Source organism: Prunus avium, chromosome 2, assembly GCF_965620075.1.
Source record: "Prunus avium chromosome 2, drPruAviu1.hap1.1, whole genome shotgun sequence".
Lineage (NCBI taxonomy): Eukaryota > Viridiplantae > Streptophyta > Magnoliopsida > Rosales > Rosaceae > Prunus > Prunus avium.
Window position 1 is genome coordinate 25810281 of NC_142285.1, and position 16171 is coordinate 25826451.

General features: G+C 36.1%; 2 protein-coding genes across 3 annotated transcripts; both read left to right on the forward strand.

Annotated features, from left to right (window-relative positions):
• Window positions 1-769: 769 nt before the first annotated feature.
• LOC110763275 (GABA transporter 1-like) lies at window positions 770-5680 on the forward strand. The gene is made up of 7 exons (XM_021966027.2): window positions 770-1115; window positions 1728-1964; window positions 2228-2325; window positions 3182-3368; window positions 3534-3664; window positions 4366-4599; window positions 5002-5680. The coding sequence occupies exons 1-7, from the start codon at window positions 989-991 to the stop codon at window positions 5380-5382; spliced, it is 1395 nt and encodes a 464-aa protein (XP_021821719.2). The 5' UTR covers window positions 770-988; the 3' UTR covers window positions 5383-5680.
• A 5701-nt stretch (window positions 5681-11381) lies between these two features.
• Window positions 11382-15005, forward strand: LOC110763277 (type-1 restriction enzyme mjaxp r protein (DUF668)). Of its 2 annotated transcripts, none has more exons than XM_021966029.2 (2): window positions 11382-11539; window positions 12409-15005. In XM_021966029.2, the coding sequence occupies exon 2, from the start codon at window positions 12476-12478 to the stop codon at window positions 14279-14281; it is 1806 nt and encodes a 601-aa protein (XP_021821721.1). In that variant the 5' UTR covers window positions 11382-11539; window positions 12409-12475; the 3' UTR covers window positions 14282-15005. The 2 variants fall into 2 exon arrangements, with proteins under 2 accessions (XP_021821721.1, XP_021821722.1); XM_021966030.2 differs by having other exon boundaries at window positions 11392-11539; window positions 12390-15005.
• Window positions 15006-16171: the final 1166 nt, after the last annotated feature.

Here is a 16171-nt window from a genome sequence, read left to right on the forward strand (position 1 = left end):
TCTCTCTCTCTCTCTCTCTCTCTCTCAAAGTCTGCTGCAAAATCCCAAGTCAAGAAATAACTCAATTAACTCCGGCAATAACCTGTTTTGAAGTTTCAGAATCCAACCCTATGCCCAGCCCAACCCCCACGCCACTGCCCAGTGCCCAACCTCTCTCTCTCTCTTTTGAGATAAAAATCGGTGGAAAGAAAATGGAGAAGAAGAGGAGATAAAAATTTTGAAAAAAACTGAGAAGAGGAGAGAAAATTGAGAAGAAGAGGAGATGAAATTTTAGAAAAAAACTGGGAAGAGGATAGAATTTTCGCAAAAAAAAGAAAAGAAAAGTAGATAGAAAATGGAGAAGGAGAAGAAGAAGATGCAGATGGGAAGAAGAAGAAAGTGAAGCAGAGAGGAAAAACGAGGAAAGAGATGGAGAGAGAGAAGAAAAGTCAAAAAAAATATATTAAAAAAATAATCCTTTTTTTTTTTGACGAATTAAAAAATTAAAAAATTAAAAAATAAATAAATAGTCCTAGTCCAATCAAACAGACACCAAACGCTGTACTAGTGTTATCCAGCTTATGCCAAGCCAAGCCAATCCAAGCCAGTACTAGTATTTAGTCCAGTTCATGACAGTCCGCCGTACCAAACGAGCCCTAATAGGCCTGCCACTGACCAAAACGCACATTCTGGATGAAAATACCGAAATTGTATCTTAGTATAATCTGCCGTTGGCGGACAGCTTTCTTTTTAGCAAATAGTCGCGTTGAACAAGGGCATCTAGCTTTTATATATCATTTCTTATGTTGAAATATATTCTTCATTTTATTTATTTATCTTAACTTTAGCATCGAACAGTCCAAAGTGTATGGTTGACCTTGACTTGGGCATGGCTACCTCTTTCTTATGCTCTCATCATCAGTATATATAGCGAGTCACCTGCCCAAGTACTGGATATACTTATATGTGTCTCTGCATACACTGAAGAGAGAGAGAGAGAGAGAGAGAGATGGGAACGGTGGCTCCAAACTTGATGGAAGTATCTGCAACTGCAAGTGTTCACAAGGAAAACGGTGTGGTTGCCAACCCTCCAAAAGAGCTTGATGCCGGAGCCTTGTTCGTCCTCAAATCTCAAGGTTATTAGTGCTTAGAACTTAGTATATGATATGATATTGTTTGATTTTCTCTTTTCTTTATGCCGGAGCTTTCAGTACTAGGGATAGGGTTCTTTTTTCTCTTTCCTTTTCTTTTTTGGGCTTTTTAGGAGTAATAATTCTTAACTTTATGGCCAATTTGCATTTTGGTCTTTATTTCATTTCCTCTCCTACTGTTGGTCCTGTCGTCATATTTGTTATATTTTCTGTCATATTTAGAGATAAAATGGTCATTTCAAGTCGAGTCCCGTGGAGTTTTTAGGAGCAATGGTCTCTGAACTTATACTCGTTATCAGGACCGGTCCTGAGATTTTGAAGGCTGTGTGCAAAACTTAAACCGGAGCCCTCGCATAATCTAATGTGATGCACTAAAAATCAGTTCCACCAAATACACTTTTGTGTCAATATGATGCATGCTGGAGTATATATACAGCTTTTATAATATTAATATATATTATAAAGTAAAAAATTAGGAGGCCCGATTTTTGAGAAAATGTTCAAAGCTCTATGAGATAAAGATATATTTATAAGATGTATTTATTTACTTCTCTGTCTCTAAAATGTTTTGTGTGTGGTTTGATTTGTGGTATATAGGGTCGTGGTTGCATTGTGGGTATCACTTGACGACATCCATAGTGGGTCCCGTGCTTCTAAGTCTTCCCTTTGCGCTCACCTTGCTAGGCTGGGACTGGGTTGGAGGACTCATTTGCCTTGCCTTGGCTGGTTTGGTCACTTTCTATTCCTACAATCTTTTATCTCTGGTTCTGGAGCACCAAGAAAAGCTTGGAAATCGTCAGCTTCGCTTTCGAGACATGGCCAGAGACATTTTAGGTGAGTGTAGTTGTCATTTTAATGTTTTCTTTGAAACATCGTGTATGTCGATTTTGTTAATAACAACTAGATGTCTCAATAGTTTCCAAATTTTCAATTTTTTTTCTTCCAAAAAATATCTGTGAATGAAGACTTAAAACATAGACGGTTTGAATCGTTGAAGTGAAATCATAATGAATCCCACATAATTTCTATTTGAGGAATCCCTCCATAAAATGAGACTATATATATTTACGCATGTGGTTAATTTCATGTGTTGCCAGGTCCTGGATGGGGCAAATATGTTGTTGGTCCTTTGCAATTTGGGATATGTTATGGTGCTGTTATTGCTTGCACTCTACTTGGAGGGCAGAGCCTTAAGGTTAGTGTGTCCCTCTGATTTGTCAATTAACTATATATTTAGTACACTTTGGTACATTTTTTTAGTATATACTTCTTGTTTATCAACTACTTATAATTTATTTTGGGGAAGAAAATAGTTATTTGTGAAATGATAGTGTTATCGTCTCACCGAAAAATCACGCTGCTAGAAAACCCCTAATTTGTATATGTTGTGTCCACAAAGCATGACCAATTTTACACATCTAATTTAAACAAAAGAGCTCACCAAAAATGATTTGGAGTTTTTTTTTTTTTTTTTTTTTTTTTTTTTTTTTTTTTTTGTCAATCACAATTCATTCATGCCCCAAAGTTATAAGGAGGAAAAAAACAAAGATTACAAGAGCCGAAAAGGCCAATACATAGGAACAAAGAACAACAAGCATATGGGAGTTCAAACTAAAAACCAATACAGTCTAGCAAAATGAATCTTCCCATCACAAAGCCAAAATAAAATACAAAACAAAAGCAAACGAAACCACCGCCTCAAAGGGAATAGGGACCGCACCAACATAGCCGCAAAAGAGAAGATACACTTCCCTCACACAAATTAGCACAACTGCACAAAAAGACCCACCAATTTGTCACGGAGAAACAAATTTCGCCAATAATTGTCCTATATAGATCACTCTGTAAGACAAAATCGGCCAATCTAGGTCCATTTCCACGAAATGTTCAAATAATAATTGACATGCAACTTATAATTTCTTTAATTGTAATTTGGAGCTCCCCATCCCCTTCATGTTGTTTTTTTTAATTAAAACTTTATGGTAGTGAACTTGGTAGATTTATGTATTTAAAACTTAATATAATTGTCTTTTCTTGGGTTTCTTTGGCAGTTTATTTACCTGCTTTCCAACCCAGATGGGAAAATGGAGCTCTACCAATTTATAACTATGTTTGGAGGCGTGACACTGATTTTGGCTCAAATGCCATCCTTCCACTCCCTAAGACACATAAACCTTGTCTCTCTTATCCTTTGCCTTGCATTCAGCGCTTGCGTCACGGCTGGTTCCATATACATTGGTATTATTAGGGCATATTTGATAACCATTTTATTTTCAATTTTTAATTTTTCTTTTCACTTTTTATGAAAGCCAAAATCATGTTTGGTAATAGTTTTCGTTTTAAGTTGTTCAGAAAAGTGAAAACTAATTTTCAAGAAAAAATACTTTTTTTTTCTTTTTGCAGGACATTCTAATAAGGCTCCTGTGAGGGACTATACCGTGAAAGGAAGTGCAAAAGACCGCAATTTTGGTATCTTCAATGCCATTTCAATCATCGCTACTACATATGCAAGTGGAATAATTCCTGAAATACAGGTATTTGACCTATTTTTCATTCATCTACTTGCTTAAATTGTTGCTCATGAATTGAAACTTGAAAAATGTTTTCTTGTGAAACAATCAAAGAAAAATTTGTGAGATTGTTCGTGTGATCACGTGGTAGTGTACAAAAATTATTTATCATGTTAATACGGCCATATTCACAAGTTTTGGCCCACACCAATCTATTTCATAATCTGAATTATTTTCACTTTTTAATTAGGTGATCATTGATATATCATCCATGCAAAAATTTACTCAAATCGAAAATATTTAATTATCTTAGTGTAACTAAATAAATAAGCGAACACAATGTTTTCGATAAACGAGTAAATAATCGCGATAATAATCAAGTGGTTGAACAATCGATCTTTCATTTGGATGAAAATGTCACAAGGGTGACCATTAAATGAAGTACTCAAAATTGAATGGTTAGGATTATGAATTTACATTGTGTAGTAGTCCCAAACGAGTAACTAGCGGCATATGAACTTACTAGTTAGCACTTGTGCGCTCTTGTATATACATGGGTTAGAATAACAGTTTGATAATAGAGTAGGTTAGATTGTTTTCCAAAAAAAAATATATTTCCATAACGAAAATCAATTATTTCTGTATTTGAAAGATAATGAGCTAAGAAATCAATCAATTATTTCTATATTTGAATTCAATGAGCTAAAGATGTATCAAACTTGCAGGCAACTTTAGCTCCTCCGGTAAAAGGCAAGATGTTCAAAGGCCTATGTGTTTGCTATAGTGTGATAGTGACAACATTTTTCAGTGTGGCAATCTCTGGGTACTGGGCGTTTGGCAATGAAGCAATGGGAACAGTTCTTTCTAATTTTATGGGTGATGAGAAGCCTTTACTGCCTACCTGGTTTTTGCTCATGACCAATGTCTTCACTCTTTTGCAAGTTTCTGCTGTCACAGTGGTAAGACGAACAGAAAAGCTAGCTTCAACATTTCTGATCCAAAAGCCCAAAATAACCTTACTAATTACTTTTCCCAATTATAAAAAATTACTTTTAAAATGGACTTTTCTGGGGTGGACTTTCAATTCAAGCCCACGAGAAACCCAAACGCTAACCAATATAATAATAAAAAAAGCATATTATACGTGGATTAGGCCAGTTGGTTAGGGCAGTGAGTCCTTTCCTTACACCCAAATTTAAATCTCCCTCCGCATCAATTAGGATTTAGGATTATTTAATTTCTTTGATCAGTAAATTTAGGAGTATAATTGGAAGTTTGGATATATTTTGTGGGTGATGGGTGCACTTAGAAGCTCCATGCATCTTATTCCACAAGACTAACACGAGTCTGTCTATCTGTAGGTTTACTTGCAGCCAACAAATGAAGTGTTTGAGAAAAAATTTGCAGACCCAAAGATGCCTCAATTTTCCACCCGTAATGTTGTGCCGAGATTGATTCTCCGGTCACTGTCCGTGGTGTTAGCTACAACATTTGCTGCAATGTTGCCTTTCTTTGGAGATATCATGGCCTTGTTGGGGGCATTTGGATGCATTCCTCTAGACTTCATTTTGCCAATGATTTTCTACAACGCAACTTTCAAACCCTCCAAACAGAGCCTTATTTTTTGGGTGAACACATTGATAGCAGGAGTTTCCTTCTTGTTAGTCGGAGTAGGGGCAGTGGCATCTGTTCGACAGATAGTTATTGATGCCAAAACGTATCGCTTATTTGCTAACATGTAAAACATAGTGGAAACCGTATGTATCTCCTTTCAATTTCTATAAATGAAAATTCGGAGCCTTTTAGATAGGGAAATATTTTTGCTTACCATTTTAACTCAAAGTGTATACTCACTATCTTGTTTAATACTTGACACGTGTTCATAAGCATAATCATGATTAACTTTTTACTTTGATTTATGTAACCATGGTTATATTTATGAACATGTGTCAAATGTTTTGATGGATGGTGAACATACCTCCTGGGTTAAAGTGGTGAGCAAAAATATTTCCTTTAGATAGATGATCCATATATTCTCTGATAATTAAGAAGTTTTCTTTTCAATGATTAGAAAAACATGGCATTAAGGTTTTCAATCATTTGAATGAGCCCAAGGTATTTAGGATGATAGGGAAAATCGTACCTAAGCTTTTTGGGGGGAGGGGGTACTCCTACATGTACGAAAGGGGTGAAATATTTTGTGATATTTTCGATTTGGGACTCCAGATGTGACACGAGGTGGTGATTCATGTCCCTAAATAGTGTAGTCCTTAGAATGAAAATTGGGCTTCAAGAACAAGTCTTGCCATTCGACCGAGGGTACTGATGTCAAATATCAAGGCCCATGGCACAAGGTACAAACAAGATTTTATTTATTTATTACTAGCTCCTTTTGCACACAAATTATCTAACTAGAGGGGATGAAGGTTTCTCTCTCTCACACACAATTAAGGTGTCATGAAATTCAAACCTTAGGCTACTAATTTGCAAATCAAGGTCCTTTTCCGTTTGGCTAGATCCCGTTGGCCAAATTATCTAGATATTAAACAGAACAAATTACAAGAATAAAGTATTGGACGCACCATCCATAACAAGAAGGTTTGTGCCACTCGCAAATGGTGACGGATAACCCATGGAAGTGAAATAATCCAGAATCGTCCGTGAACAACCAATCAACTTAATCAAGAGATTAACTAACATCGAGTATGTCTCAAAGATGATACTCCATGAGATGGGGCCACCACCACCAAACCTTCTTGTTTAGTGGTAAACTCTATATAATCTAATATGCATAGGATCCATCAATTCTCTACTCTTCATCAATGAAATGTAGTATTAGACGACGATCATGGTTGTATGACTACACAAATTAAAATGAGGATTGTGATTTTTGTTTCAAACCGCTTTTCGATGGAATTAAAAATACTTTGTTCTTGACTTGCAGACCAATAGTCTCATATTCGAACCCCCTGCGCTCTAATTTAAATTATCGCTTGTAATTAAAAAAGAAATTATGACAATCTACCTAAAAAAGTGATAAACGCAAGTTTGCTCTCATGATGAGAGTTCATCATTCAACTTTCAACTTTCTTTGTTTCTGCAAATCAGAGGCATGTACTGTAATAATAAACTAACCCCATATAATATTATAAATGGTAATTGCCACCATAGTCTCTTCTTGGGTCCCCTTGGCACAAAGACAGAGATAAACAAAATTGACTCATCAACTAAGCGTGACCTAATTTTAAATTAAAAAAACATGAATTAGGCAAATAAGCCAAATTGGTCAGTCAAATTTTAATTAAAATTCATTAAAACATTCCCTAATAACGTTGAGTTTGCACTAACCATCCAAAAAAAAGTGACCAAGAAAGACAATCAATCCAAATAAAATAAAAAATAAAAAAACAAAAGGTGTTTTTGGACTTTTTAGATAAGAAGATAATATCAACTAGGCAACTACCAGGAATTTAATTAGTGAGGGTTGGTGGTGTGGTGAAAGCCCCTTGAATCTATCTCTGTTTTTGAGCACTATGCTTGCAGTCCATGTGAATTCAACTTTCTTGATTCCCGGATCATCGGTCGGATCGACTTGGCGGCTTTTTCACACATTTGCTTTGCATGTCGGTAACCTCCGTACGCCATGACCCGACCCGCTTTGCAGATACAATAAAGGCTGGGGGCAGAACGGTAAAACGTCATGTTTCCGCGTGGTCCTCATTAATGATTGCGATGGGTCTCTCTCTCTCGATCGGGGTTTTGCATTTCAGTCCTTACAGTTTAATGTATTTATATTTTGGCCTTACATATTTTTTTAGTTCAACACATAGACGGAACAAAAGAAATAATTCATGGAAATTTTTTCTTTTTCATCTTGCGAATGATTGATTCATTTTGTTACTAATTGCCGCTATGCCACGCTCTTCCCTTTCTTTTGGTCGGAATCAAGTTTCATTAATAAAATGGCAATGTCAATTACAAAATAGCGGAACTCATAAAAATGAGTCCAAACAAATGCAACAGTAAAAGCCCGCTAGAAATAAAACTCAAACAAACATAAATTCTACAATTGGTATAAAGCCAGAGTCCAAAACTGACATAAAATCAAAGTACACGACTGGCAAAAATTGACATAATTGTCGCTACACCATGCTCTTCTTTGCCATACATTTCTTGCAGAAATAGACATCAGTATATTATTGAACAGTAAGACACATGTGGGCTGAAGTTAGGCATACAAATTGATTGTAATGAAATGACATCAGTATATTATTGAACAGTCAGACTCCTTGAGGTTGTCAATTCCAATAGTCTTTCACTTTTGTTTGTATCATGACTGACCGGGTATAAGTATAACAACATCAATTTTCTCTTTGAAAGTAGCAAACTGTCGTTTTGGCAATTGAACGTATGATTTGTGCTACATCAGATAGGCCCCGTGCCAAGGGTGCCGAGTGGCCTCGATAATCATACGTATATAGTGGCATTTTGGTTATTTTTCACAACAAATGTACAAATATTTATATATATATATTCAATGACTTTCTATATGAGAAACATGTTATATGAACATTTATAGCACATCCACATTTTATTTGTGTGGAGAGAAATAAAACACGTATGGGGGTATTTTGGTCATTTACCTACAAATCCACATTTTCCAATTTAAAGATTTCATTACTTCAAAATAGGCATGATTATGAGTTTTCGGTATTCTCAATAGCTTCTAGGGTTATATATGGCTTAAGGTTAGGGTCATTTTCTAAATTTGTGGGACCATATGTTATTCTACCGTAGTAAGAGCATCTTTAGTAATCTCTTTAATAGTTTTGAAATGTTAATTTAGGCGAGCCACATAAGCAAAATTCCCTCCAACAGACTTGTAACACTCAACTGCAGCCCCTTTCTCTCTCTTTAAAACTGACAAGTTGACCTTACTCTTCAAAATGTTTAATTTTTTCTTTGGAATAACAGAACATTGAAAATGCTAAAATATTATATATAGTTTTATAACAAATTAATGAAATTGGAACGGTCAAGTACCAAACCCATTAGACATGTACAATTTCCGTAGGTCAAAAAAATCTTTCCAATTGAGAACAATTGATCCCACATTTTATTTTAATTTCCATTCAATTATTAAAAAATTAAAAATATGATTCCTTAACAATTCCCCATATGAATGGATAATATTCGAAAAATTAAAATGAATACACTTGAAAGAGTTCAGTGGAAAAGGCACTACATTAGGATAGGTAGCTTTGGACATTGAACATTTCCTAGTGAAATAAAATCAGACTTACTAGCTAATCAATGAACATGAATGCCTTAAACTATTTGGCCGCTCGTATAAACCAAAATAATAATGCTCACATAATACCTTTTCATACACAATTGGTTCTAAGGTTGTGTCATTCGCTCATAGACAACTCTTGGTGGATTTATAAAAGAGCAAAGCAAAGGGAAGAACTTTGGCATTGGTGTGGTACTGGTCAAAGATACTTCGATACTTAAGTTATCATAAGTTTGAATAGCGAAGATAATTTGACAGCTTAATAATGGATGTGACAAATTACTATTACCTGGTGCATTGGGGCGAGTGTCGTATTTTATAGAGTAAAAATGGGAGGCACTTTATGTGATTTCTTTGATGGGGGAATGTTGGCATCAATTGGTATGTTGACACGTGTCACTAGTTCTGAGTGGTTCGACAAGTGCATAGGGCGGACCGGCATGGCAAGTGGCTTGACTAAAAAAATGAGTGGAAAAATCAGCTCCCAAAACTAATTGACTAACAAAAATAATTCTTGAAGTTTTTTTAATAATAGTTTTAAAACTTAATTACAAAGAAAATACTACTTATTCCAACCTAAAAAAACGAAACATGAAACTTGTATCGCGCTTTACCAAAATTCACTATTTACTTAAGTGCTCGAGCAATCCGAAACACCAAAATATATATATATATATATATATGGTTTTTATAGCCTTATACATCATTTGACCCATCTCTCGTTGTATATCAATTGCTTTGTCTTGTTTCCTTTCCAAGTTGGCCAAACATCATGTCGTGATGGAATGAGAAACGAATTTTCATTCATGATTAAAATCCCAACCAAACAAACGGAGCATGGAAGTCTACAATTCATGATGACATTTGTAATATAGTCGAAATTTCACCTATATCCATCGTAATGAAGAAATTAAACAACTCAATTTGTTGAGAAAAAAGAAGAAGAGAGTATAAAACAGATTGAAAGGTTACGTTTATTTTTATTCACATTGAATGTTTAAAATGATAGAAGCTGTAATTTTGCATTTCGTGTAATAGATTAAGTAAGGGCATGTTTACAAACCGAAATGGTTATGAGTCGAATGGCAGTTATTCTTAGATCTGTCATTCGTGTCGTGTTTGCAGTGTTTATGTTGTGTTTGTGTCAACCCGCTTTTATTAATGGGTTCATGTTGTGTTGGTGTCAACCCGCTTTTATTAACGGGTTGACACGACACAACACGATAAGAAAATGGGTTGGAAATGTCAAACACGAATACGACCTATTACAATTCGCAAATCACATGACACGACACGATAACCCGTTAAGAATTAAAAACAAAACGAAAAAAAAATAAAATAAAATAAAAACAGAAATATTAAAAAATAACCAGTTTAAAAAAAAAAAAAAATCAAACAATCACAACATTTGGATCTGGAAGAGAATGAGAGTGAGTGAGAGGGAGAGAGAGAGATGGAATAGGGGTATCTACGGTACCACCCTATTAATGAGTTTGAACCCTTCTTTGAGAGCTTGGGTTTGAAACCTGCGAGTATGTTCCTCTTCTTCCTCGTAAATTGATGCTCTTGATTGATGACGATTTGTTGCTTTATAATTGTGGAGGAAAAGACGAAAGAGAAAAAAAGAAGCAGATAAATTTACAAAAATGCCTCTGAGCTTAACGGGTTAACGGGTATTCGCGAATTGACACGACACGACACGATAGCTTAACGGGTGACTAACGAGTCAACATGATAACTCAAACCCGAATACTGAATTTTTTGTGCGAATTCGTGTCAAGTTAACGGGTCGTGTACAATATTGCCACCTGTAGTCATTCTCATTCTGAATGACTCATTTGTCTACTTATATTGGCGGAATGAACAGTAATATGCTGCTCATAACAAATCTGATTTCTGATTCCTGATATTGAAGAGATTTGATTCCAAAGAGGGGAGGTGGAATTGGAGAATGGATGAAATGTATGACTCCGATGCTTGTTTAATCGTGTTCATGCTTAATCTAATCCATGGTTACTCCGATTCCTAATTAGTAAATATGCCCTAATTGAATTTGTAGTATGCCTTTTTAACATAATTAATTATCTTTCTTTTAGTTGTCTTTGAAGTTCCCATTTAACTAAAACCACAAATGGAATGAACCGTTTCTCATTCCAAATATGGATTCGAGGCAAGTAAACGCAGTCTATACATAGAAATAGATTCAAGAAAAACAATGAATCAATTATGAAATACTTTGAGCTAAATTCTTGTTGTGTTTTTTTTTCTTTGCACAAGAAAGAATTAAAGGGGACAAAGAAGATAAATTTGTGAAAAAGAATGGACAAAGTTAGCAAGACACAAAAACTTGGGGGTAGGTAGGTATAAATATTTAGAGGACAGAGGGTAGAAAATGCAAAACCCAAAGGATTAGTAATAACTAATAAGATATGTATCTTAAATATCACTCGTTTTTGGTCTTTCTACATTTTCTGCTTCTCTTCCATGTGGGCTGCGGAAGCTCTCAGTGCAGCTTCCCCGCTACTTCCCCTCTCTCTCTCTCTCTCTCTCTCTCTTCTAATTTTTGGGTAGAAAGATTCGTCGGTTACTTCTTCTTCATATGATCGGTGAGCTTTATGACATGTTTATATATTTTGTTTATGAATTTTTGTGCATATGATCGTACCCTTTTTCTTGTTTAACTTCATTTGAACAAAGAAATTGGAAAACATAGTTGTCTAAATCTGGGTTGATGCTTATAGTGTTTGTGAATTTGCTTGGTTATACAACTGACGCTGTAATCTAAATCAGTAAATCTGGCTTTAATTTGTTCATTGTATAAATTTCTTAATTATCCAAGTAGAAAGAAAGAAAAAGTAAAGAAATTATATAGAAATATAATGAAAATAAACTTTTTGGGTTCTGAAAAATAGATCTTGGAATTTTGCTGATTTAATGGGATTTTGATTTTGGGCTGTCACATATTGTTATGAACTGTTTGCCCAAAGATTTATTTTCTTGTGATTTTGGGGGGGTTTGCTTTTCTTTGTTAGTGAATTCTGAGGTTAGTTGTCGAGAAAGAGTCTACGGGGTTGCCATTTCATGCATTAGCTAAGCCGACTTCTCTTACCAATACTATTAGAATAGGTTCTTCTGAGAGGAGTAGCTTTCTTTTCTTTTGATTTGTGGATCTTGGATGCATGAAATTCTTATAGTATTCTTTTACTTCTCAAAAAATTGAAACCACTGAACAGAAGCAAAAAAACTTAGTTTTCTGATTCTACCCAAATTCCAGCGTATCAAAATTTTAATATCCGGATTATGTTTCCTCCTCTCCCCTTCCTCTACTTTTCATGTAGTAGACAAGAAACCTAGGAGAGCATTATGGTAATTGAATTTTTGATATTAAGCTGTCTGGGTGTTTCTTCAAGTTAATGCCCTAAATTTTAGCTGTTTGACCTAATCGTTTGATCATAGGTTTATAAATTTTTTGCAGGATCAAGAAATATGACGTGGGGTTTGGCTTAGAGATCATTTATCAAAACCTTTTCTGGGTGTAAGAGATGGTTGCAGAATCGTGGTTTCGCAGTCTTTGGAAGACTAAAAGGAAGCATGAGGGGCCTGAGAAAGCAGTGATTGGAGTTTTGGCCTTTGAAGTTGCAAGCTTGATGTCTAAGCTGGTCCACCTATGGCAATTTCTGAGTGATAAACAGGTTGCTAAGCTAAGAGAAGAAATCACAAATTCAGTGGGTATAAAAAAGCTTGTGTCAGATGATGATGACTTCATTGTAGGGTTGATATGCGCCGAATTGATTGAGAATATGGTCCGCGTGGCAAAATCTGTGGCCAGGCTTGCCAAAAATTGTACTGATCCTGCATTGAAGAGTTTTGAGAATGCTTTTACTGATTGGATCAATAATGGTATTGACCCTTATGGATGGGAATTTTCATGGAAGAAGATGGAAAGGAAAGCTAAGAAGATGGAGAAGTTCATTTCAGCGAATGCAAATTTGTATGAAGAGATGGAAGTGCTTACAGAGCTTGAACAAAATTTGAGGAGAATGAAGGGAAATGATGACTTAGATGGTGTGAATTTGCTTGAGTTTCAGAAGAAGGTAGTGTGGAAGCAGCAGGAGGTGAAGAATTTGAAAGAGGTCTCTCTGTGGAACAGGACTTATGATTACGTAGTCCTCCTTTTGGCAAGATCTCTCTTCACAATGTTCAGTAGGATCAATCATGTCTTTGGAATTCAACAGATGGTAGATGCTGGTGATACCAAAGATTCTGGAATTATTAATTCTGATCACATTAATCGTAGCAATTCAGTTTCTGCACTAATGCAATCTTCAGTCCGTCCACCTAAGAATGGTCTTCCAAGATTTGCTTCAGGTCCCCTTGGGAGGTTTAGTGCTATATCAGGGCCAATATCGGAAACAAATAAAACCAACATTTGCTATTCAGGTCCTCTTGGTGACTCAATTACAAAATCAGGCCCTATTTCGGGAAAGAATAGAGATGTCAACTTTTTTTCAGGCCCTCTTGGGAGGTCAACAACAAAGTCAGGCGCAATTGCTGCAACGAATAGAACCATCAGGAAGTTGTGGAATCGCTCACAGACTAATCATGGGAAGAAATCACACACAAAGTCCAGTAGGTTGACTCAAGTTGGACCTTTCAAAGGATGCATGATAACTGCAAACATTTCACCCGTCACCAATTGCTACTTGAGTTCAAATGATGTTCGTTCAACAATTCTCAATGTAGCCAGAGATGCCAATGCAGACATTCTAGCTTCTGGCAACAAAAGTCATCCTAGTACATCAATCTTCAGTTCCAAGCACAGGTTGTTGGATGCCCCACCTGAAACCCTTGGTGCTGCTGCCTTAGCACTGCACTATGCAAACGTTATCATCGTAATTGAGAAGTTAGTTGCATCTCCTCACTTGATTGGTCTTGATGCAAGAGATGACCTGTACAATATGCTGCCTGCAAGTGTGAGAGCTACATTAAGGGCCAGACTAAAGCCGTACAGTAAGAGCTTGACTTCATCAGTTTATGATACAGTTCTTGCTGGAGAGTGGAATGAGGCAATGGCAGGAATATTAGAGTGGCTGGCACCTCTTGCTCATAATATGATAAGATGGCAATCTGAGAGGAGTTTTGAACAGCAAAGCTTGGTTTCCAGGACACATGTGCTTTTGGTACAAACCCTTTACTTTGCAAATCAACAAAAGACAGAAGCAACAATAACAGAGCTGCTTGTTGGGTTGAATTATGTCTGGAGATTTGGCAGAGAAGTCAATGCAAAAGCTCTATTAGAGAGTGGTAGCAGTAGAATCTATGATGAGTTTTTGGATCTGGATGGGTAGTATAATTTTCAGATCACGGAAATTACCAAATCATTTTCACGACTAACCACATTAAGCAAATGCTTTTACCTGGCTAGTCGATGAAATTCCCGAATGCTATTGGACAGATTGATCATTGCTTGGTCCCGGAGAAACAACCACTACTTTCAATATCATTGTATTAAAGGCATCCTTTCTTTTGGTAAGTTAAAAGGTAGAGACAGAGCTTCCGAACATTCTTTCTTTTGGTGAGAGTTCAAGCCACTGGAATTGGCTCCTCTATTCTTTTATTCGCGCAGCATGGTTTGCCGTATTTACTTAAGCTGTGTACCGTGTATATTTCATCAGCTATACGTTTTTAATAATTGATTGTAAATCTAGTATAGAAGGCCCTCTCCACGTCTCAAAGGCCTCTTATGGTGAAACCTCTTATGGTGAAGCATGTTCTTTCTTAGCGACTGAATTGTGATGGCAAGCTTTACGTCTCCATATATGCACTAGCCTTGCCTGTTACTTACCCGGCCCTCCCTCATCTTCAGTAAGCGCTAATTTGTTTTGGTAAGAATTCTGAGGATGTTTTCTAGAAATTTTCTTTTTTTAGTTTATGAAGTATTTTATACACTTTTTAGATAATTAGTTAAATTTGAATTCCATGACTTAGGAGAGTGAATAGAAATTTGTCTGAGCTTGTATTACAAATCCAAAAATTACAATGTATTTGCAGATGTTTTACCCGGGTTCGAAACTCCGTCTCGGTAGATTGGAGTAGTTTAGAATTTCACATTGTGAAAAAAAGAACAGTTTTTTAATACATTAGTATTAAAACATAAATTAATACTTCAGGCAATCCAAAATATGCAAACTCAGTCAAAGTAGATAAACTGGTGCCGCACGTTTTCACCAGTCAAATACATACTGCCCTTTGAGACTAAAATTGGACTCATTTTAACACAAAATATATATATATACGACAGAGAGGAAGAGAGCCTATACGACTTAATATAAAGCATGTACGAGAAACAAAATCATTTCATATTATTTATTCTTAAACACAAAGCATTTCCAAGAACCAAATCATTTATTAGAAAGACATGCAATAGTCAAAATGTTTCAAGAAATTAACATAGCACCAAATGCAATAGGGTTCAGACTAAAGCCTAGTCAGTAGGAAACCTAACCCAAATAAATTAGGAAACTAGAAATCTGGAAAACTAGAAATCGTACTAACATATGGAAAACTAGAGAACGTAGTAAACTAACAAATAAATTAGGAAATTAATCACTGATGTCCGCAGCATTCCTCCTGGTTGAGAAGAGCTCGACTCCAGCGAGATAAAGTTGGAATCACGATCCAAAATGTCGGCATCAATGCGTTGCATGTCCTCTTTAATTTGCACCTGCTTGTTTGGTGGAGACTGATTCACAAGCTTGGGTTGAATGTGCCTTCAGCGTGATGTTCTTTGCATAAATTTCTTGCAGTGGACAGCAAAGTGTCCAAAACCTTGACATTTATAACATTTTATCGTCCCACCACCACTGGTATCCACTAGTGTTCCTTCAGCGTAATGTTCTTTCCACAGATTTCTTGTTGCCTCCTTCATTGGGTAGTGGACAGCAAAGTGTCCAAAACCTTGACATTTATAACACCTTGTCATCCCACCACCATGGGTATCCACTAGTGCTCCTTTTTCGTTGGCAATTTTAACTAAAGCCAGCGGCTCAGGTGGGAACATCTTTTTGCGAACCTCTATTTGGGGCTCTATCTCAGCCATTGAAGTGATCTCAACGGTTGGATAGAAAAAACAAGCTCACAGTAGAATCGGGTGCAATGTGGTTTCTCTTTTGCCGCGCGCGCCTTTTTTTTTTATAATTCCTTGCACCATTTAATTAATTTATGAATTATCAGTGCAA

Excerpts from the sequence above, each read along its gene's own strand:
- LOC110763275 (XM_021966027.2), top strand. The coding sequence starts at position 989 with ATGGGAACGGTGGCTCCAAACTTGATGGAAGTATCTGCAACTGCAAGT. Across the intron at positions 1,116-1,727 it reads GTTCGTCCTCAAATCTCAAG|GGTCGTGGTTGCATTGTGGG; the intron begins GTTATTAGTGCT and ends TGTGGTATATAG. Across the intron at positions 4,600-5,001 it reads AAGTTTCTGCTGTCACAGTG|GTTTACTTGCAGCCAACAAA; the intron begins GTAAGACGAACA and ends GTCTATCTGTAG.
- LOC110763277 (XM_021966029.2), top strand. The coding sequence starts at position 12,476 with ATGGTTGCAGAATCGTGGTTTCGCAGTCTTTGGAAGACTAAAAGGAAG.